Genomic DNA, 20,289 nt, shown 5'->3' with positions numbered 1-20,289 from the left:
TCAGCTTTAGTTTGATCTTACAGATCATATTGTCAAGTACTACATCTTTATCAGCTTTAGTTTGATCTTGCAGATCATATTGTCAAGTACTGCATCTTTATCATGACATGTTTTATTGAATAACTAGCTATTTATGTTTAATAGCTACTGTACTTCTACACTTGTACTAACTTGTGAATTTTGAAAACTTGTATTGGTGATTTAGAGTTGGGATATAATAATAATCATTTGGTTATAAATTGAACGATGATAACCACAAATTTCTAGCAAAAATTAGACGAAATAATATGTAAAATGAGGTACCAAATAGTAAATATATATTAATTATATTAAATAACGGAATATTTCATAAATTTAGGACATTTTAGGCAGTTTGGGATGTGTATTAAATATAATACTGAAATAAAAAACTTGATAGGTGGTGTATTAAGTAAGAGGTGTGTATTAAGATATTAAGGGTGTGTATTTAAAATTTCTCTTATCGAATTGAAAAGTATAAAGAGAATAAATATACTTCTTTTTGTATGATTATATTATCCTTAATAGTCATTAGGTAAGAGGAGAACATTGTCATTCAATAACTCATAACAAAGGGAGGTAAAATGAGCAAATTTAGAGATCCCAATAGCCGCACTCTTTTATTAGCTATCCGAGTTATAATGAATAATGAACGTACAAACATTATATCAAGAGATTCGGACTCTTTTACTGATACACAAGCCAACTTAGTTGAATTGTAATATTTCATTTGGGAAACTTGTTCCTCTCAACTAAATGCTATAGGATGTAGTTCCTTATAACCAACGAGAATTCTTCTATAACCAACTTAAGTGTTCTAGTATCTGTCAAGTGTTCTCTGAACCCTCCTCTGCCAAGGCAGCCAACCCAATCAACATATGTTATTGACCACAGCACGTAAGCAGTCCACTAGATCTTGCACCAAGACAAAATTAACAGCAAGTAGGAAATTTACAGGAGTGAAATGCAGTCAAAACTTAAACTAGAGGAGAAAAATTGGGGTGCTAAAACAAAGAACAAAACAAGGTTGGCAGGTGATGCCGGTTCGAATAGCAGTTGCATTCATCAATGTTAGGCTAAGAAAGTCAAGATCACCAAGCTGTTAACGGGAAAGTAATCATTTGGTCCATTCAGAAAAGGACTCAATGAGAACCATAGGATAGTACTTGCATGTTTCTACTTCCAAAGAAGCAAGTGAAACATGCTTACAACAAAAAGATATTTTCCCATCTAATACAAAACTCTACTGCGCCCTGCCATGCATCACCTCTCATTCACTGGATCTTCTGAATTATATTGTCAATTACTTCCTGCATGTTCAGGTCCTTCATTGGTTTAAATGGTCGCTTCATGTCCTGCAAAAGAAAACCTGTTAATTCAACTCAGAAATAAAAGAATGCTTAATTAGCTAAACAAGTAACTCATCAGCAAAGATAATACAAAAGGCAGACTATCATGTTTTTCCATTTCTAAAAAGGCATCTAGAATCAGGATTGGTAAGAAAGCAACTGTCCAATACTCAAGTTACACAAGCAAAAGACGTAATATAACAAGCATTATATGGGAGTCTTCAGTCCGCTAGGTTGTTCAGTTATCATTACAACTATTATTGAAGTTGACCCCATTGGATATGATTCAAGTTACTGCACACAGATATATATAAGTGTGCAGACTACGTGGATAAGTTTGCTGCGACACAAATAGTGAGACAGCTTGACCGTAGAGTAGGTATGATGCAAAATAGCAGGACATAAACCTCAATTCATATATCATTATATATTTTATATATCTATGACATTAGTTAGATAAAACAAAGCCAATGCTGCTCGGATTTATTATCAGTATGGCTTTAAACTATTTCTATAGTTGAAGAATATCTGTCTTTTCTTTTATTAGCATCCGGAAAAGTTCAATTATTTATCAACTATCATGATTTCTCTTCCCTAAGAGATCTCCTTTACAATGGAGAAGCACATTACCAAAATATAATGAGGGTCCTCAGAAATGTACAGAATCTTTTGATAGGAAAAAACATAAGCAATCATCTGTGAGCATTTCCATATACAACTCTCTATCAATAGGGTGGTGTAATAGTTACCAAAAGACTGATGAACTTCTCACCACCTTCTTCCCGTATCTCAAAGCATCCCCTTCTTGGCTATTCCACAGGACAAAACAAAAAAGTAAGTTAGTTCACTAATATGTCAGGACTTCATTATTGTGTAATAGATCAAAGGAAATGAACAAACAATTGGTCCCAGATATTCATTTGCTATCTTGCTAGTGATGAATTGTATTGTATTGCTTAAGCTGTACACAGTGCGAAGCAAATGATGCCACGAATTATAGGATCAAAACAATCAGCTTAAAGCTCTACTGTTTCATATTCTTAGCTTCCAAATAGTTATAGTACTTTTTATAGTTTGAAACTAAAAGCAAGAGTACAAAACAGATATACATAGATAACAAGCTGAATTCATCACCTAATTCTAATCAGATAAGGAAAAGATTGCCAAACTCTAACATACAACTTGAGGCCAGCATTAATACCCATCAATCATACCTTAACAGGGTTAATTTTCACAGTGATGCCAGGCAGACTCTCCAAACTAGCTCTCACCTGATCGGCCCTTGTCTTAAATGAATTGCATTGCGTGCTAGCAAAAGAAAAGGAAAATCAGTAAAAAGTAACAATAGTGCTGTAAGTAAGAAGCTAGCGAATGTAAAACACACAAGGCCCTCACTAGTGCAGGGTAATGGCAAACCTATCAACTTCTCCAGGATATGCAATTCAAGCAGCCCTTTGGGCTAAAGTCATAACACACCCTCGTAGTCTCGTACAAATAGTTTTCATATAAAACAAGTGAAACCTTTTGAGTTATCCAATTAGTATCAAATTATTCACATAATCAAAATCAATTAGCGGCTACATTTCCAAACAGAAGCAAACAAACCAAAATTCTAACTGTAACCCTTGCTACACCATTTTCCTAACGAATATGGGTACGAAATTTCTCAAAGAAGCCATAAAAATTGCGGGAAGGAAATCTATCTGAGCTTCCCTAAATCTGAAATAATTTCTACCAAGCAAAATTGAAGTAAAACACAGTAAAATCAGAATCATAATTGAATAAAACAGTAAAAAATCAGATTCATAATTTCTACCAAGCAAAATTGAAGAGATAGAAATTCCTCACCAGCGTTCAATCACAATAGTCTTGGTGTTCACTTCCTCATCTTCAACCTTGTCGACTTCTTCATCAGACTCGGCCTCCTCGCCTTGCTCCGATTTGGCCTCCTCTTTCTTCTTCTTGCTCTTCTTCCTCGCCGCCGCCGGTTTCTTAGGCACCGGTTTCACACTCTTAGCATCACCTCCCTGAGTGGAGCTCCGAGTCTGCCGCCGAGCCGCGGCTTCCGAGCCACGAGTCACCATCCGAGTTGACTCGACGGGGCTCTTGGCCGGCTCGGGTTCCTCGTCAGCCTTGCGTTTCTTCGGCGCCATTTTCAGAGCTCGCAAACCCTAGCAGTTCAGAAGAGAGAGAAAGATAGAGAGAGAGAGAGAGAGGTGCTCAGTTTGTGTGGGTCTATCTCTTTCTCTCAGGTGGGGGCGTCGTGGTTCGTTTCACCCTTTTTAAGTTTTTATTTTATATATTTTTATGTTTTTATTTTAATTTTTAATATTAAGAAGATAATATTCACTTTCCCGCGCTTTTGCGAGGGTGAAATTAGACCAGCGGCTGGGATTGGTTGAAACAGTGTTGAGATTACCGCTCGCCAATAGGTGCGGAGGGAAATGGAAATGTTTTTTGGTTTTGAATTTTGAGCACTATTTGGTTTAGGACGTAAAAATAAAAATAAAAACCATGGTAACAGAGGGTATAGTCTGAAGTATAAAAATTTAACCATTTAGAAAATGTTGGCTTTATAAATAAAAGATGTGTTGTTTTAATTCAGATTCGTCATTTCTAGTCGTGAATCAAACAATGTGATTTCAACAATTGGAATATTAGATTGATTTATTGACAAACTAGTCCGATGAAATTGTTCTATCATCACTTCTCATTATAATGAGGCTTGTACAAAGAAAAAATGGGTGTGTTAATAGCAACACTATATTTGTAACTATATATATAGAAGTGGAACATAAAAATTTGTATTCCACGATTGATTATTAGATATATAGAAGTGACACATAAGATTCTAAAAGATATTCTTGTTTTCTTATCTAAATTTGACATCAAATTTACCTTATAATATGGAAGCATCTCATAAGACTATTTGAGCTCTCACCTAATCTAATAATCTGTCGTGGAGGGGGCCTAATGGGTTATTGAATTAACAGCTTATTGTTGCTTAGTTTGTTTTTGTTTTCCGACCTTAAGGAGGCAAACAAGAAAAAACAAAGTCGATCAGTATCAACAAGCTGAGCTGCTGAGCACATGTACAGAGTGGGATGAACACTCGCTGTTTGTACATAAAATACATTTCCATAGGTTTTTCCTTTTACAGATATAAAGATCTGAAACAGAATGCAATTTGAGTAATTCTAACAAGAAAAGGTTAACTAGTTTACAACAAGCAGCAGCAGCATTCCCTGTACCACCAATCCCAGCCATACCCTGACAGCTTCACTGACATGGCTAAATATTCGCAGCAAAGATCCAAAATGTCAGGCCAGACGGCATTGTATAATTGGAAGACAAAGAAGAAAGATTTTCAAACTTTTGTGTAATTGGAGAAAAGGTGTATCAGTTTCCCCAGAGTTTCAGGATAGAACTTTCTGGCAAATAAGAAACAGGGCCGCTTCATCCCATTCCACATGCAAGGACTGCTCAATAGTGTTCTCTGCAGCAATTAAAAAAATTACATATGAAAATTTTCAGTTGGGACCCCAAAGTTGTGCTACACTAGGAATTGCCATAAAGGGGTGTATACACCTTTTGTCGCGAGATGACAGAAGGTGTATAAACCCGCTATAGGTAAGTTTTCATCGGCAAGCAAATCAACTTATTTGAACCAGTTTTTCAGAAAGGTTAGTTGTACCGATTCATCACTTGTCACATGTGTGCTCTCTGCAATGGACTGAAATGAGGGTGAAAATGTGTTAATGAATGAATGGCATGTCGCACGAAGAAAATGAAGTTGAGAAAAAGGGTTCTCAAAGCTATACCGTGATGTTCCTAAGAAGATCATAACTAACATCCTGAGTCCTAAATGCTCTTGGATGCCATTTTCCTTCAGACCAATCAACAAATGTTACCGACCAATTTGCAAGACCAGCAGGATCTTTCATCTGGTCAAAGGGGTTAGTTAATGGCAAGCATGAAATGGTAGGGTAGATAAATTTTAGAGAGTAAGATGCAGATTTAACTGGAACCAAGAGAAGAATAACTGGTGCTTACCCGAAAGAAGGTTGGCAGGTAATGCTCGTCCGAATAGCAGTTGCGCCCATCCATGTTCGGCTGAGAAAGTAAAAAAATCATCACTAGGATGTAATCTATGTCTTGTGACTATAAGTGAATACACATACAAGCACATGTTTTCCAGCATATACGACATGCACAGAAGCAAAGATAAAGAGAGCAGATTACCCTGCAGTGAAGCTTGAACTTGGTATAGTATAGACTGTCTGCCATCATGACAATTGCATGTTGCCTCTTCATAGTGAACCACTGCATTAGAAAAGAGTGTTAGACCATTTCTTGTGACGGTAAGTCTGAACTGTCCTACCAGAACCTACTTGTGACGAATTAGAAGCTCAGTCGACATGGAAAGAATAGGCTAAAACATCCTACGAACTAGAAGTATGCAATAAGAACTGATTTTACAGCAATTGCCTAGTCTACTTCACTGCAAAGCAAGTTAACAGATTATTTTCTGGTTTAATAGGAAGCTGCTGACAAAGAACATAGTCCCCCATCCAGTAATATTCCCAACTCAAAATACTGCCAGATCAAAATTGTAGCCAACATAAAATCTGCAAGGGTCAAATCCTTTGTGTCTAACATAGATTCCTAAATCCATTCTATCATTTCTATGACGATAGATATATGCATGATAAGTAATTTACAATGTAATTCAATGGAATTCATGTTTGTAAAGCAAGTAGCTAGTACAAGCTTCTTTTGTGGCACCTATAGTTCCCCATCCGTTAAGCATAAAAATGGATAAGACTCGATGAAGTAAAGGAATGTTTCATCAGAGCTCCATATATGCAGCAGTTCCAGAACTTGATAGACTATCAAATTTGCTCGCTAACTTATACATATGTTGAGGTACCTGTGAACCCTTTCGAAATTCATGCTTTTCAACTTCAGGCATCATATGCTCAGAATACCGTCCAGTTCCATGCGGACCAGGATCCACAAAACTAGAGGGAGAGAAATATGACGCATCAGATAAAAGTAAATACAAATGATCATCTACACCAGAATAAGAGCTTAGTCTAGTTTGCTTACCAATCTATAAAGCTGACATTCGTGTACATGAGATAGTTATATACATAATCAAAGCTATGCAGTGGTATACAGCTGAAAGGCAGACATAAAACACAATCAAGGAAAGGAACTTGCGAAATTTGATCAAAACATCATATAAAACTTCGAAATGTTAACAGTTTACAATGAAATTACCTGTCAGACAGCAGAACAAAGTGTTGGTTATCAGGGTCTAAAAGCGCATTAGCTAAGAGTCTCTTTTCTGCCTCAACCATTGAAAACTTCCCCCAAACAACCTGATAGTTAATTATCAAAGGCATCTATAAATGATTAAAGACATCCATCTGGCGGCAAGGGACAAACTTAAGCTGAACTGTAACAATGCAGTGAGAGATGCCTACCTGTTCACTATGTATGTCCCTATCAACAAAATAGCGGCTCACATGTATTGGTTTCTGCTTCGATGCATGTACATAGACACTGAATTTGTCCTCGTGGCCCTGGAAACCATTTCTATCTTGTTAGACTTTGAAAAAGCAAGAAATATGAAACTGCATTTATATTTTCCCATATAAAAAGTTGAACCTTTCTTTCCCAAACGCTAGATCATACTTCCAATTCTCACTAGACTAGATAGGGGAGAATACACTTCCATCAATTATCTTTGAATACTAAAAGAGTGCGTAACGTAAAGAAAAGTTTCAGAAGTCATTCTTAATCAGGGCCTTAACTTTGCCTAGGCCACTATTGAAGCTTTCATGTGCAAATTCCCCATTAAGCATGAGAAATGGAGTCTCAAGAGCTATGCATAGATAGAAATGAACTGTATTGTTTGAATCTAGGAATTGAAAGCTCCTAGCTAGCTCCTGTCTATAATATAAACACACAACTACACAAGAGCCAGGAGCCTTACCTGAAAGAAATTTTCCCATAATTCCTCGAAAGGTAAAGTGCCTGGAGTCAAAAACATGAAAGCGATTTTTGGGTTCTTAGACTGAAGAGGAGGCGTCTTGAGAATTTCCTTCACTACAACTTCAGATGCAGTCTCATCATCAGTTAGTTCCCTTGTAGGAGTAGGTGGACTCTTTCCAAACATCCCACTACAATTAGGAGAAGAAAAGAGATAGCATGTGGAAGAGCCTTGCGAGGGATAGAAATAAGCAGTGATCAGAAAAACGGAGACGACGCAAGCCAATACAATGATCCATTTTTGTCTTTTCAATTGTGAGCGAGACCTTGACTTGGACATGACCATTATGTCTTTCATCAATTGTGGCCTCCATGCACCACCTTTTTTCAATTGGGTTGAAGGCAACATCTTATTGCTCGCATCCTCTGCTTTAGTGTTCCCCAATTATACCAAAGAACCTGAAAACTTGCAACACACAGACGCATATCATCACACACTTTCAAATAATGAAAATAACAATCACATAATTTAATTAATTCACAAATTTAGCACTACCCTTTTCTCAATTTGTCTCAAAAACATGAAATTTGAACCTAAAAGTGGGTTTCTGTCATTTTGAATCAAAATGACCACATTCACATACCCAAATGTCACCAGCCAAAAACAGAAGGACAGAAACATAATGTTCTTAGTTCTTACCTGTTGAACTTATGAATTGGGTACCAACAAAACCGAAAAAAAGAAGCAATCTTTGAGAAGATGGAGAAAATCTAAACCTGGGTTTGTTCTGGGTGTGATTAAAACTTCAAATGCAGATGATCGAGCGGGTTCGGCGGGTGTGAATAGAAATATGAGGGGATGCAAAGTGAGGTGAGGCATTGTATTGTATATGAATGATTTGATGATTATAATGACTACGCGTGAATCTCTGGCTCTGGATAATTTAACAATTTGGATGGTTCGAGTTGATGATAAACACTTCAGCCAGCGATTTATGGCAACTTTCACACGTAATAGTAGTGAAATCAGTTTGGTTAATTGCCTAAAATGGAATCGGGGACTGTACCTACTGCCTTTAAGTGTCTAACCTATGATCCAAAAATGCACACAAGATTGTGATTTTGGCAACATTGTCAATCTCCTAATATGGGACATTGGCAATATGCTTTCCTTTCAAGAATACCTTTGGACTAGGCCCAGGTGACTTTATAGGAAAATATAAATTTGGGAGATGATCATAACCTGAATATGAATTTGATTTATGATGATAATTGTAAATGATACCCTAATTAATCTGCATTAATGAGTCAGATCTTTGCTGTTAAATGTGAACCCTAATACGATATCCAAATCTGTGTCAATGATATCCTATAATTCCTATCCTAATACCGTTTGCTCTTTCCAAGCACCAAAATACGGTTGATCTTTATCACACTCCAAAAACTAAGTCCAAATTTTATCATATAATTTATATAGTTAAGTGTTTCACTTTCATAAACAAGAGATCAACAATAAGATCATGGCATGAAGAGGAAGAGTGAGGCTAAGACTAAGACCAGGAGATGACTGATAGTGCCAACCAAACATAGAAGTCGGTTCCAAACTTGCAATGTACTCAATTACTCATACGCTCTCACTAATGGAACTAAATTCGTGAATGAGGGTTAGCAAGATGGGCAAGACATTTGCTTGAGTAGAACCCTTGTCCCAGTTTGAGTCACAACAATCACAAGTCTTTTATTGGTAAGTTGATGAGTATTGGTGACCTGCTAGACATATGACGTTGATAAAAAATGTCAGCTTCTAAGAGTCTAGGTCATCTTGAGGTTCGATGTGGATGCCTACGGGTTTACAAGGTGGAAAACCTTGTGTTAACAGGGTCTGACTGCTCTCACGTGATAATCGGCTTTGACCCAAAGTTAGATTATTGTGGGCCACAATTGGATTATAATGTTATTGAGTCATTGGACTTATTGGAAGGTCCCATTGGCCTGCATCTAGTAAGAATTGAACCTACCTTCAATTTTGTTTTTTTGTAAATGTATTAATCAAAAGATTTGTCTGCTATATCGAACTACCAAACGGTATAACATACTTAACACTAAATGAGAGGGGGTTCAGCAGGAGGGGGTCCAGCAGGGGGTGGTTGGTTTCAAATTTGACATGTGTTTCCAGCAAGCATGTTATACCGTACCTGACGACATAACAAAATTTTCCTAATCAAAAAAGGAAAAAGGGTGTGTGGATTTCACATCACAAAAAAACAAAAAAACGAACTAAGCCAAGCATAATAGCAAGGAATCACGTGCCATACGACATGTTAGAGCCTCAATCTACCAACCATGGTAACTCAGTAAGTAGTGCAATGGATGCATTGGGTCCCACCAAGGGAACTTCATGATATGAAACCCTCACGTCATGGGTTCGAACGCTGGCTGAATTATAAACGTGGCTAGGAGAAGGGCTGCAATGCCCTGTTGGTTGGCGGGCCCTCAACGGATTAATCTTTGAGCCTAAAAAGCATTTGGGATACAACAAACAATCCGAAAGAAGGGTGTCAAAAAAAAGAAGTAGCATTAGCAACAAAGGGAACTAGTTGATAACAATTTGCTACCTAATGAGAAAGGTTCCTTTGCCTGATTGAAAGGAATGGAGTACTTCTAGCTCCAAGTAAGGATTACGAAGCCAATGCCAATCAATTGGGGGAGTCGAGGTGCCCAAGGTTATGAAGAAAGAACGTCTATATCACATAAGTGCAAGCTACGTGGCAGAGGCACCAAAAGTGTGTTATGGAACGAGAGTGTGGCTCGATTGAAACTTTACGTGAGGTTATGAAGGACTCCCTATGAAGGAAAACTTCCACCATGGTATGGAGAAGTAGCTGCTACTCCAATCCCTCTTATAGCCACCTCACTCAAACATACAAGTCCAATACATGCTTTTCACTACTACAAATATTGCTCATATGACAGTTTTTTTTCTTCTTAAATTAGGTTGTTGATTGGTTCCTAACAAGTTGAAATTTACTAAGATTATTAACGCATTAATCACCACAGGCTGGTGGTATAGTCGAGTTAATAAAAGCATACGTGTTAAACCTTCATATTTAAGTTCGAATCCCGTCGACATTAATTAAAGTTAAATTTCAATATACTTTTAGCGACAAGGAGGAGGGATCGTTCTGAAAATCTCCATGGATTTAGCATAAGGGGACTGTGTAATTTGGATAATTGGATAACGCAAAAAAAGAAAGATTGTTTTACCCGCCAAAAAAAAGGTTCGTTTAGTAATTGTAACGATCAGATAAGGCTAAGAAATTCATATCTTCAGCGTGGCATAACCTCCACCAATAGGCTACCCCAAACCTGTCCCACCTTTGATTCGCGAGCCCACATCAATTATCATGTACTGCCTTCTGCAAAAACCCAATCTGGTTTTGGAATCTCAACATCATCATCAAACTCCATGGCTGCTGCTCTTGCTTCTTCACTAGCCTTATCGTCCTCCACACTCAGAGGAGCCTCCGATCCCTTAAAACCCAGGTTCCATAATCTCTCCGCAAAACCCACCAATTTGGGCTTAGCTGTTTCTCCTCACTCTCGTTCTCGTCACCGCAAAGCGTTGAGAATCTCGGCTACTGTCTCGGTTTCAAGCCCGGAAACACGGACCGGTCCCGATGATCTCGCTGCTGCTATTCTTTCCAAGGTATGGACTCCCTTCAATCCTTTTTTGGGTAAATCTTCGACCATGAATCTAATTCACATTCCAGTTTATATGAAAATATGTAATTATAATGCTATGTTTCAGCTTTTAATGATTAGGAGGATAGTGCATTTGTGTCGTTGGATTTCTGCCAAGATATTAATAGTTGACTCATGAAATATGTGACATTACGATCAGGTGATGAATTCGGATAGAGGAGTCTTGCTGGAAAAGGAACAACATAAGGAGGTAGCTCAAGTGGCCGAGGCATTGCAGAGTTACTGTGTTAGTGAACCAGTGAAATGCCCTCTTATTTTCGGAGGTAAAATTCCTCAAGGCCTAGAGTTCTTCGTTGTTGTGAGATAATTAAGTAACTTCATGTATATATGATGGTTTTATAGAGATGCATTCCACCTAGAAATCCTGATATGTTTGTAGATTCTAAGTCGATACAAGTTAGTGGGAGAAGACTAGAAGAGCATATGTTCTCAAAGACATTCAATGTATGATGCACATTCTTAGTAGTTAGTCTCGGCTTCAACTTCTTTCAATCCATTGGTAGTTATTTTGGTTCTTAGTTACTGATATGGCCCTGCTCGTTACTAAATTGAGGATGTGCAGCTTTCTATTATGTTAGTCTTTTGATCTCAGGATGAGTTAAGTAGTTAACCGTGGTACATTTTGCAGAATGGGATGTGCTGTACTGTTCAGTGCCAACATCGCCTGGGGGTGGCTACAGGAGTACGCTGGGCCGCCTCGTTTTCAAAACAAAGGAGATGATTCAAGTTATTGAAGCTCCTGACATTGTTAAAAACAAGGTGTCCTTCTCTGCTTTTGGGTTCTTGGATGGAGAAGTCTCTTTAACAGGTAGGCTGCTCGTTTCTATACTCCGAATGATATTGATTTTTGAAGTATGTAGTTTGATCACCATTGTCATATTCCAGTGTGATGGTTACAATATAATGGCAAAGCTCTTGAACACATTACTAAAGAGCAGAAATCGTATGGCAGCTTTATGCCAAATCAGCCATCCTTGTAGACTCATTACTAGTTTGATTTTCTGAATGAACAACCAAGATAAAGGTACAACAACTTGCTTGGATTAGAATCTCAGTAAGCATATTTTTAGCCTAGAGATGAAATTATCCTGAAATATGTGTCATGTTTCTTGCGTTTTATGTTGTCCCTTTTCCTATTTGATCATTGAGTTCTCTCATATCTGCATAAGCAGGAAAGTTGAAGGTTCTGAATGATCAATGGGTTCAAGTTATTTTTGAGCCACCAGAATTGAAGGTTGGACCTTTTGACTTCCGATATGGCGGTGAAAGTGAGGTAAAACTCCAGATCACATATATAGATGAGAATATTAGGCTGGGGAAAGGCTCTAGAGGTTCGCTGTTTGTTTTCAGACGACAAGGTAAATCTAATTGAAGTGATCAAGAATCATTCTCATGTAAAACTGCTTCAATGCTGGTGGTATCAATGTTATTCAGTGTAGATCTAAAACTATAGCTTTTTCAATCGCATTGCATTCAGCTGCAAAACATGAAGATAATATGTTCATTAGGAATCAATGAGTTCTACAATATGATACCCAGCATCCTAAAGCAGACGCAGTTCAATGTAAGGATTTTCGCTGTGTAATAATATGTAGGCATGTTACTAATGGTCTTGTACAATTGGTATAGCTTCATAGCTTGTTTTCTTGATTGGATTTTGAAAAAGAAGAAGAAAGAACTATAAAGCAGGAGATTAAAGTAGCCACCAAGTAATGCAAATAAATGATCCTTTTCAAAGAAAGATGTCACCATCTGAGCATCCTAAGCAAATCCCTACTTCTCATACAGATTTCTTCACAAATCAAATCTTGCTTCCAATTATGAGTAGCAGACCACAATTTCCAGCCAAACCCGAAAAATGCACAAGGGGTGATTAACCAGGGCCGACTTTGGGGATGTCATAATGCTCAGACAGATTAGCCAGATACTGATTGAATTCCTGAACCCGATCGCGATGGGATTTCTTGGCCATCTTGGCCAGCCTTTGAGCTTGAAGCCTCTCTGCCTGCTCCATATATCGTCTCTCCGCCGGTGTCATATGATCAAATACTCCACCCTTTCCATTGTCATCATCAACATTCTCAAATTGATCTATCGCATCTCCACCTATCACCCTCCAAAACCAAGAATTGAATCTCAATTAGCAATACAATACTAAACCACAAGTCCTAAATCTTATCGAATCCATAAATACTAACGAATTATAAAAAATCTCAATATCAATAAGATTGATAATTAAGGACATCAACCAACCTGTTGAGACTTGAATGGATTGATCATACTCGTAGCGTTTGTAGTGTTTCTTCTTCTTTTTGATCCCTCCTTTCACGTCCAAGGCTTTGCCTTTCAGCTTCAGCTTCCCAGTCACCACGTTATCGTACGCAGACATTTTGCCACTCCAAAACAAATAGACACAGATGCTCGATCTATGAATTTATTCCGCAATTATATATAGACAAGAACCGGAGGCTTCTAGAACCGAGTCGAACTCTCTCCTCCGACATGGGCCTATTTGCCTATGATCCATTGGGCTTCACTTTATTATGTCGTTGAACCCAATAGCTTTACGGATGTGTATCCGGGCGTATCCGACGCGTATATTGGCAGTTTCCGGTAATACCAGCGTGTACCCGGCTCCCTATAGGTGATAATCTGTTCTCGGACACGGCCGTATACCGGGGAAAACGGCCTGATACGTATGGTTACGTATCTGTAAATAAGTCGGATCATGGGGGCAATACTGACTTTTCACCTTAGTGAATTAAAAAAAACATCATCAGCAATCAGGAAATTTTTCATCATTCTATCTCGCCGGTTTCTTTCTCGGCGGCGAATTGCGGAGCCAAATAAAGCTAAGCTAGCTACAGAAGAGAGGTAAAATACGGGTTTAAGCATAGAGTAATTTATATATTTCTCATGTTTGCTATTGCTTGAGGCAATTCCTGTGAATAAGGCACAGTAACAAACACCACTGCCTGCAATTTGTGCTGTATGTATGAAATGAAAGAATGAGAAATGATCACATTTTTTCAGTGAGGGACACTTGCATATTCCACATTAGCTGTCTTACGTTGTTCCCTTTCTAATTTTCAGGGTTGCTGTTGAAATTTTGGAGCTGTAAGTTTTGTTATAAATGGTTGTGGTGTGTAGTGCCTCTGCTACCAATTTCTCTGCACTTCCTTCAGGTTTACTGTTATCCGAAACGTTTTGCAGAAAATACCCTTATGTGCTCTGTGAATTTGGCATTTAGAAATTTTGTTACATCTTGTGATTTCAGGTAAAGGTTGCAAGTACACAGGTCAAGCAGTGGTAAGCAATTTTTCCACCTCGATCCTGTTTATCCTTGCATTGTGGTAAACTAGTGTCTGTTGGTTATCGGTATTTGTTTGACTAAATATTGTGTTTGGCAGAGAGCACTTCCTATACGGATAATATCGGTAGGGAAAAAGAGGTCGCAAGGTGTGCAACTCGTTGTGGATGACTATATTCAGAGGCTTAAGTTGTACTGTAGTGTTGAGGATGTTCATATAAAGAACAATCCTAAGAATGCAAGGTACTCTCCATCTCAATTAATCTACTATCATCACAACCCTTTCGGATAATGTATAGATTATAGACCTCTTTTCGCAAAGTTGATGTTAAGAAAGTGATAAAGTAATGGACACATGGAGGAGTTTGTGATTCATTTGAACCTACATGTTTGTAGAGTTTAAATTAGTAATCTTTTGTTTTTGTAGTGATTGGAGGGCTCAGGTTGATCATGAAGACAGTGTTGTCATGGATCTTATCAGGTCCGATGATTGGGTACAGTCTCAGCATATGATTGTAAATTTCATTTGTGTTGCTGTATTACTCTATTTTCCTACTATTTACCCTTGACTAGGTCTTCTACTGAGCCCAAACCAACCAAGCTCTACTACCCTTTCAGCACATAAATTACATGTTCACCTCATTGCAACACCTCATAGAATTCCAGAAAACAAAAGTTCTAACGAAAATTTTGTTAAAAAAGTTGATTCTTTTTTACTGTAGTCTTCTTTCTCAGATGCTTTGTACACAAAAGTGAAAAACTGGGGCCATTCCATTTCTGTGTTATTCCTGAAAACTGCTATGTCATATAAGCTAAAGGATTATACTTGTTCTACATGGTCAATCTTGTGGTCATAGGTGGTGCTGTTGGATGAGCGTGGGAAAGACATAGGTTCCATGCAGATGGCTGAGTTGATTGGGGATGCAGGGAATACGGTATGAACTACCTGCCGTTAGTGATTTTCATGAATTGTTTTTTTTTTTTTTGGTATACTTGAAAGTTCTCCATTCTCAATGTATGTAGACGTGGAAAGCTTAGCAAGACACTTAGGAACTTTGCTTCATGTGGCCCTTTTTTTCCCTTGCTATTCTGTAGGGAGCTTCAAGACTATTGTTCTGTGTTGGTGGACCTTATGGACATGGAAAACAATTGAGAGAACGAGCTAACATATCTATCAAGTTGTCTTCTATGGTGTTAAATCATCAGATTGCTATACTTGTGCTTGTAGAACAACTCTATAGGTAACTGTACTTTAATCTGTTGCTGCATATGTCGACTCCCATATCATGGTGTTCCTGTTTAACAAAATGCTGGCATGTTTATTGCTTGACTTCAGGTCATGGACCATTCTAAAAGGACAGAACTATCATCGCTAGCTTTCTTCTCTGCATCTGTAGACAGCCATATAGGTAACTTTTCTCTGTTTAAATGTTTTCTTTTAATGCCACATATGAGTGTTAAAGGCTTTGTTTGCTTTTCTATGATTGTTTGCATCGTCTTGTTTTCTCCCATCAACTTTAAGTAACCAGTTTCCTTATGTTATTAGTATTGATTGTTTGATGCAACTAAGTAGAAGCACTTCGCTTAGGATATAGATAGTTCAATCTTCTCTCTTCTTCATAAGTTTGCCATGTGTGCATCTGTTGTAAAGTGAAGTCCATGGCGTTGTAGACTGTCCAGCTCTTACATTGTTTTTCTTAAACCTTTCATAACTTGATCTGAAAAGAAAGGAGTTGCTCGTTGTTTTATCTTTAAAACCGCAATTGCACTGACAAGCTTGACAAGTTTTTCAAATTGATTTTTAGGTAAAAATATGTGAGATATCCTGACTGGAGGAGCATTTCTTTATAATGGTACGGATTTATGATCATCTTCCTAATGGTTCAGATGTTCAAACACGTCAAGATAGAAGATCAGAGTTCATCATAACATGTCATTCTTATTCGCATCAATGATATTATGATCATCTTCTGGTTCTCCTTCCAGACTGGATCAGCTGCCCTGTAATGCAATGACTAAAAGCTTAAAGCAGTAGCTAGTATCATATCCCAGTCATTATTTCTCTAAAGGTTTTGCATTTACTCTTGTATATTGAACACTGGTATCAACGAACAAGTTTCATCATAGTTCATTTCTCCAATTTTTGGCTGTAACAAATATAGAGTTACCACCTCTATCACCGGAAATAACTGTAATTTCCCTCCACGGCTAACAAACTATCCACGTTTCACACTCCACCCTCTGCCACGTGTAAACCTTCCCAACTGCTAAACAAATCCTCTGCAACTAAGACTCCATGCCATGGCTGTTCTTCACTCCTCGCTTTCTCCATACTCTCTCAAAAAGCTCATTCTCCTCCCATACCCCAAACCCAGAAAACTACATCATTTCCAAGCCATGAGCTCCAGCTCCAGACCCGAACCCGCCGCCTTGGTCCACAAGGTTCCGGGTCTCGACCCGGACGAAATGGACCGTGTCTTAAACCAAACCTTCCAGAGGTACACCACCTCCTCTTCTATCAAGAGAACCGGCAATGGTGTCGCCATTGTTTGGTTTCGCAACGATCTCAGGGTTCTCGACAATGAGGCTCTCTATAAGGCTTGGCTCTCCTCCCAGCAGGTTTTGCCTGTCTATTGCGTTGATCCCAGGCTCTTTGGTTCCACCTATCACTTTGGTTTCCCTAAAACTGGAGGTAGCAAATTTGATCTAATCGAAATGTTCTTTCAATGTAGTCATTTTGGTTTCATATGTCATGGCTTTATAATGTGATATAGTCATATAGAATCATGTGATTGAAAATAATGTAGTGCAATTTTGGTGTTTTGGCAGCGTTGAGAGCGCAGTTTCTTGTTGAATCCTTGGATGACTTGAGGAAGAATCTAACGAAGCGGGGTCTTAACTTGCTTATTCAACATGGGAAGCCTGAGGAGGTTCTGCCTTCTCTTGCAGAAACATATGGAGCTCACACAGTTGAGTGGTTTGTATACTGTTTTTTGATTTGTAGAATGATTTTTGTTGTGGTTTTTCAACTTATTAAAGCGGTAGGGTGTTGGTATGTAATCTAATCTACTTAGGTATATGCCCAAAAAGAAACTTGCAGTGAGGAGCTGCGTGTCGAAAGATTGGTCAGCAAAGGTCTGAGGCGAGTGGTGTTACAGAGTCCTGTGAATAATCCCAAGCTACAACTTATATGGGGCACCACTATGTACCATATAGATGACCTCCCGTTTGATACAAGTAGTTTACCGGATGTCTATACTCAGTTTCGCAAGGCAGGGACACATCTGTTCAATCATTTTACTTTGATTTAAGTGATAGAGGTTTTCTTTGTTAGCTGTGTTATTGATGGTGCAACAACTTGCAGTCTGTTGAAGCGAAATGCACAGTTCGTGGCTGCATTAGAATGCCAGCATCTCTAGGTCCAACACCCACCATTGGGGATTGGGGATGTGTTCCTTCATTAGATCAGTTCGGACTTCAACATCAAAATGTAGGTGTTATTTGCATAGATCTAGCTTATGAAGAACTTCGTGTTCTTTTCATATGAAAATGCGAAATGAAAATGACCATTTTTTCTTTGTATTGTTCAATCTTGATGCAGGTAAGCCTAGGAATGAAGTTTGTTGGGGGTGAAAGTGCAGCATTGGGCAGATTAAATGAGTATTTCTGGAAGAAGGCAAGAGAAATCTACAATTGCTATTTATTTATTAATGCCCTAAAAACCTTACATTCTGTACTGCTTAAGGTACATTGATCATAGATTAATTTGGTCTTCTACCTATTCTCATCTTCATACATTGCAGGATCTGCTAAGTATATATAAAAAGACCAGAAATGGGATGTTAGGACCTGATTATTCGACAAAATTTTCTCCCTGGCTTGCTTCAGGAAGCCTTTCTCCTCGTCTCATACACGAAGAGGTAGAAATCCATGATTTAATTTCATCTTTTCACTATATGATTACACGACATTAAGAAAACTGAGACTAGTGTTTCCAAATGATTTCTTAAGGTAACGAGGTATGAAAAAGAAAGGCAAGCAAATGATTCCACATACTGGTAATCTCTCTCTCTCTCTCTCTCAAGAATAATAGAATGAACTTGTTTGGATCAGAAAGTATCTGCACTTTCTCACCCTAGCGATGTCAAATTTAATAATTAATGATTCATTTTTATTGACGGAAAGTAGAAATGTCTTGATATAACTCTATTGAACTGTATATTTCTATGTCAAAGATTCCATTAACTCACTTGAAAGTACTCTTTAAACTGTTTTTGGACTTTAGATCATCTGTTCCGTGTTTAATCTTTGTTAAATGTTACAGGGTATTGTTCGAATTGATATGGAGGGATTACTTCAGGTTTCTATCTGTAAAATATGGGAATTCTCTTTTCCATTCAGGTAATGATAGACTTTAGTTCATTGTTTTGACATTCATTCATGTAATGGGATCAAGAAGTGGGAAAACTAAGTATAGTTCTGTAATGTCTATGAAGCGAACAGCTCTTTGCTGTATAGCACAAGTGATCACTTGCTTTAACATAATTATTGTTGTTATACATTTCACATCACTTTTCTTTATTGGTTCTCATCTCATTCTTTCATCCCTTTTCTTTTTTCATCTGTACTTGGCTAAAGGTGGCCCAAGAAAATTGGAGCATAGATGGAGCCAAGAAAAGACTTTTGAGTCCTGGAGAGATGGCCAGACAGGGTACATTGTTTTGCCCAGGATGTAGATGTTTCATATTTGTGTGTCCATGATCTGATAATAATAGAAATAAGAAACAGTCTTTGTCTACTAGGCTGTTGTAATTGCCCTTCCATTGACAATGATACACAGAGCTTGTTGAACCTCTAGGTACCCACTCATAGATGCGAACATGAAAGAGCTTTCAATCACTGGATTCATGTCAAATCGGGGAAGACAGGTAACTCAAAGTAACTTTGTAAGCTGTCAGTACACAACTTCTTATTTCTCAGTCTCAATTATGATGTCCAGCTAATGTTGGATTAGTCTTGATGATGACTAATAGTTCATCTGTTATTGTACAGATTGTATGTTCGTTTCTGGTTCGAGATATGGGTATTGACTGGCGCATGGGAGCTGAATGGTTTGAGACATGCCTGTTGGATTATGACCCTTGTTCCAATTATGGTAATTGGACCTATGGAGCAGGTGATTCTAAGTTCATTGGTTCATATACCAATATTCATAAGTGTTTCCCTTATACCTGCCTGGATTAGTATTCCTTCACACCCCTTCTTGTAAACTAGAGCTGAATTATAAAACTAATCATCATTCTCCTGTATTTTATCCTGCTTAGGAGTTGGAAATGACCCCAGGGAAGATCGTTACTTCAGCATTCCAAAACAAGTAAGTACTAAGTACCCTACTACAGCTTCTTTTATTCACTCCTGAACACTTTTAAGTCCTAAGAAATGCTCTTATACCTCTTCAGGCACAGAATTATGATCCTGAAGGCGAGTATGTGGCGTACTGGCTCCCACAGCTGAAGTCACTTCCAAAAGAGAAAAGGCACTTCCCTGGAATGGCATATATCAAGCAGGTTGTCCCTCTCAAGTTTGGTAATGCCGGTAAGTACCAAAACCACAGCAAAGCCTCGACTGCCAGAGGCACAAACTTTGGAGGAAGACAAACAAAAGGGTCCAGGAGATGAAGATGTGAAGAAGTGAAGAAGGAATGATACCGCATACTACCTTATAGGAGGGTTTCTTCTTTAATTTCCATTTCTGAATTTTGGAGTAGGTTCACATATGAACACATGCAACACTGCCACAAAGATTTTCAAGATTTAATTGGTGTTACTCTTTTTTGTAAGTTGATTCAAGATG

At 38.1% G+C, this 20,289-nt stretch overlaps 5 protein-coding genes across 5 annotated transcripts; 2 read left to right on the top strand and 3 right to left on the bottom strand.

The window, feature by feature from the left end:
* Positions 1–1,094: 1,094 nt before the first annotated feature.
* Positions 1,095–3,597, bottom strand: LOC101295833. Its single transcript, XM_004303400.1, has 4 exons — positions 3,216–3,597; positions 2,582–2,675; positions 2,117–2,176; positions 1,095–1,373 (listed from the first exon to the last, which is right to left on the bottom strand). Exons 1-4 carry the CDS (start codon positions 3,518–3,520, stop codon positions 1,293–1,295), a joined length of 540 nt encoding a protein of 179 aa, XP_004303448.1. The 5' UTR covers positions 3,521–3,597; the 3' UTR covers positions 1,095–1,292.
* Positions 3,598–4,734: 1,137 nt separating this feature from the next.
* Positions 4,735–8,215, bottom strand: LOC101308308. The gene is made up of 11 exons (XM_004305555.1): positions 8,142–8,215; positions 7,369–7,823; positions 6,857–6,955; positions 6,651–6,751; positions 6,477–6,548; positions 6,298–6,388; positions 5,610–5,690; positions 5,421–5,480; positions 5,189–5,311; positions 5,062–5,100; positions 4,735–4,863 (listed from the first exon to the last, which is right to left on the bottom strand). Exons 2-11 carry the CDS (start codon positions 7,771–7,773, stop codon positions 4,735–4,737), a joined length of 1,200 nt encoding a protein of 399 aa, XP_004305603.1. The 5' UTR covers positions 7,774–7,823; positions 8,142–8,215.
* LOC101308013 (cryptochrome DASH, chloroplastic/mitochondrial-like) lies at positions 7,990–20,212 on the top strand (the record flags this gene model as incomplete). Its single annotated transcript, XM_004305554.1, has 14 exons — positions 7,990–8,004; positions 16,876–17,128; positions 17,266–17,405; positions 17,511–17,708; positions 17,801–17,926; positions 18,038–18,112; positions 18,240–18,356; positions 18,448–18,494; positions 18,761–18,837; positions 19,075–19,147; positions 19,295–19,364; positions 19,489–19,612; positions 19,761–19,810; positions 19,896–20,212. Coding segments are annotated over 14 exons (1,584 nt in total), but the record flags the coding sequence as incomplete, so codon positions are not given.
* LOC101295250 (protein FAM32A-like) lies at positions 12,702–13,543 on the bottom strand. The gene is made up of 2 exons (XM_004303398.1): positions 13,380–13,543; positions 12,702–13,232 (listed from the first exon to the last, which is right to left on the bottom strand). Exons 1-2 carry the CDS (start codon positions 13,513–13,515, stop codon positions 13,000–13,002), a joined length of 369 nt encoding a protein of 122 aa, XP_004303446.1. The 5' UTR covers positions 13,516–13,543; the 3' UTR covers positions 12,702–12,999.
* Positions 14,930–16,078, top strand: LOC101295543 (putative RNA methyltransferase At5g10620-like). Its single transcript, XM_004303399.1, has 3 exons — positions 14,930–15,371; positions 15,532–15,677; positions 15,773–16,078. Exons 1-3 carry the CDS (start codon positions 15,333–15,335, stop codon positions 15,810–15,812), a joined length of 225 nt encoding a protein of 74 aa, XP_004303447.1. The 5' UTR covers positions 14,930–15,332; the 3' UTR covers positions 15,813–16,078.
* Positions 20,213–20,289: the final 77 nt, after the last annotated feature.

Source organism: Fragaria vesca, linkage group LG6 (genome assembly GCF_000184155.1).
Source record: "Fragaria vesca subsp. vesca linkage group LG6, FraVesHawaii_1.0, whole genome shotgun sequence".
NCBI lineage: Eukaryota > Viridiplantae > Streptophyta > Magnoliopsida > Rosales > Rosaceae > Fragaria > Fragaria vesca.
This window is presented reverse-complemented; position numbering and strand designations above follow the sequence as displayed.

Excerpts from the sequence above, each read along its gene's own strand:
- LOC101308308 (XM_004305555.1), bottom strand. The coding sequence starts at position 7,773 with ATGTTGCCTTCAACCCAATTGAAAAAAGGTGGTGCATGGAGGCCACAA. Across the intron at positions 6,752-6,856 it reads GGGACATACATAGTGAACAG|GTTGTTTGGGGGAAGTTTTC; the intron begins GTAGGCATCTCT and ends ATTAACTATCAG. Across the intron at positions 5,101-5,188 it reads ATCTTCTTAGGAACATCACG|TCCATTGCAGAGAGCACACA; the intron begins GTATAGCTTTGA and ends CCCTCATTTCAG.
- LOC101295833 (XM_004303400.1), bottom strand. The coding sequence starts at position 3,520 with ATGGCGCCGAAGAAACGCAAGGCTGACGAGGAACCCGAGCCGGCCAAG. Across the intron at positions 2,676-3,215 it reads ACTATTGTGATTGAACGCTG|CACGCAATGCAATTCATTTA; the intron begins GTGAGGAATTTC and ends TTCTTTTGCTAG. Across the intron at positions 1,374-2,116 it reads AGAAGTTCATCAGTCTTTTG|GACATGAAGCGACCATTTAA; the intron begins GTAACTATTACA and ends TTTCTTTTGCAG.
- LOC101295250 (XM_004303398.1), bottom strand. The coding sequence starts at position 13,515 with ATGTCTGCGTACGATAACGTGGTGACTGGGAAGCTGAAGCTGAAAGGC. Across the intron at positions 13,233-13,379 it reads ATCCATTCAAGTCTCAACAG|GTGGAGATGCGATAGATCAA; the intron begins GTTGGTTGATGT and ends GGAGGGTGATAG.
- LOC101295543 (XM_004303399.1), top strand. The coding sequence starts at position 15,333 with ATGCAGATGGCTGAGTTGATTGGGGATGCAGGGAATACG. Across the intron at positions 15,372-15,531 it reads TTGGGGATGCAGGGAATACG|GGAGCTTCAAGACTATTGTT; the intron begins GTATGAACTACC and ends GCTATTCTGTAG. Across the intron at positions 15,678-15,772 it reads CTTGTAGAACAACTCTATAG|GTCATGGACCATTCTAAAAG; the intron begins GTAACTGTACTT and ends GCTTGACTTCAG.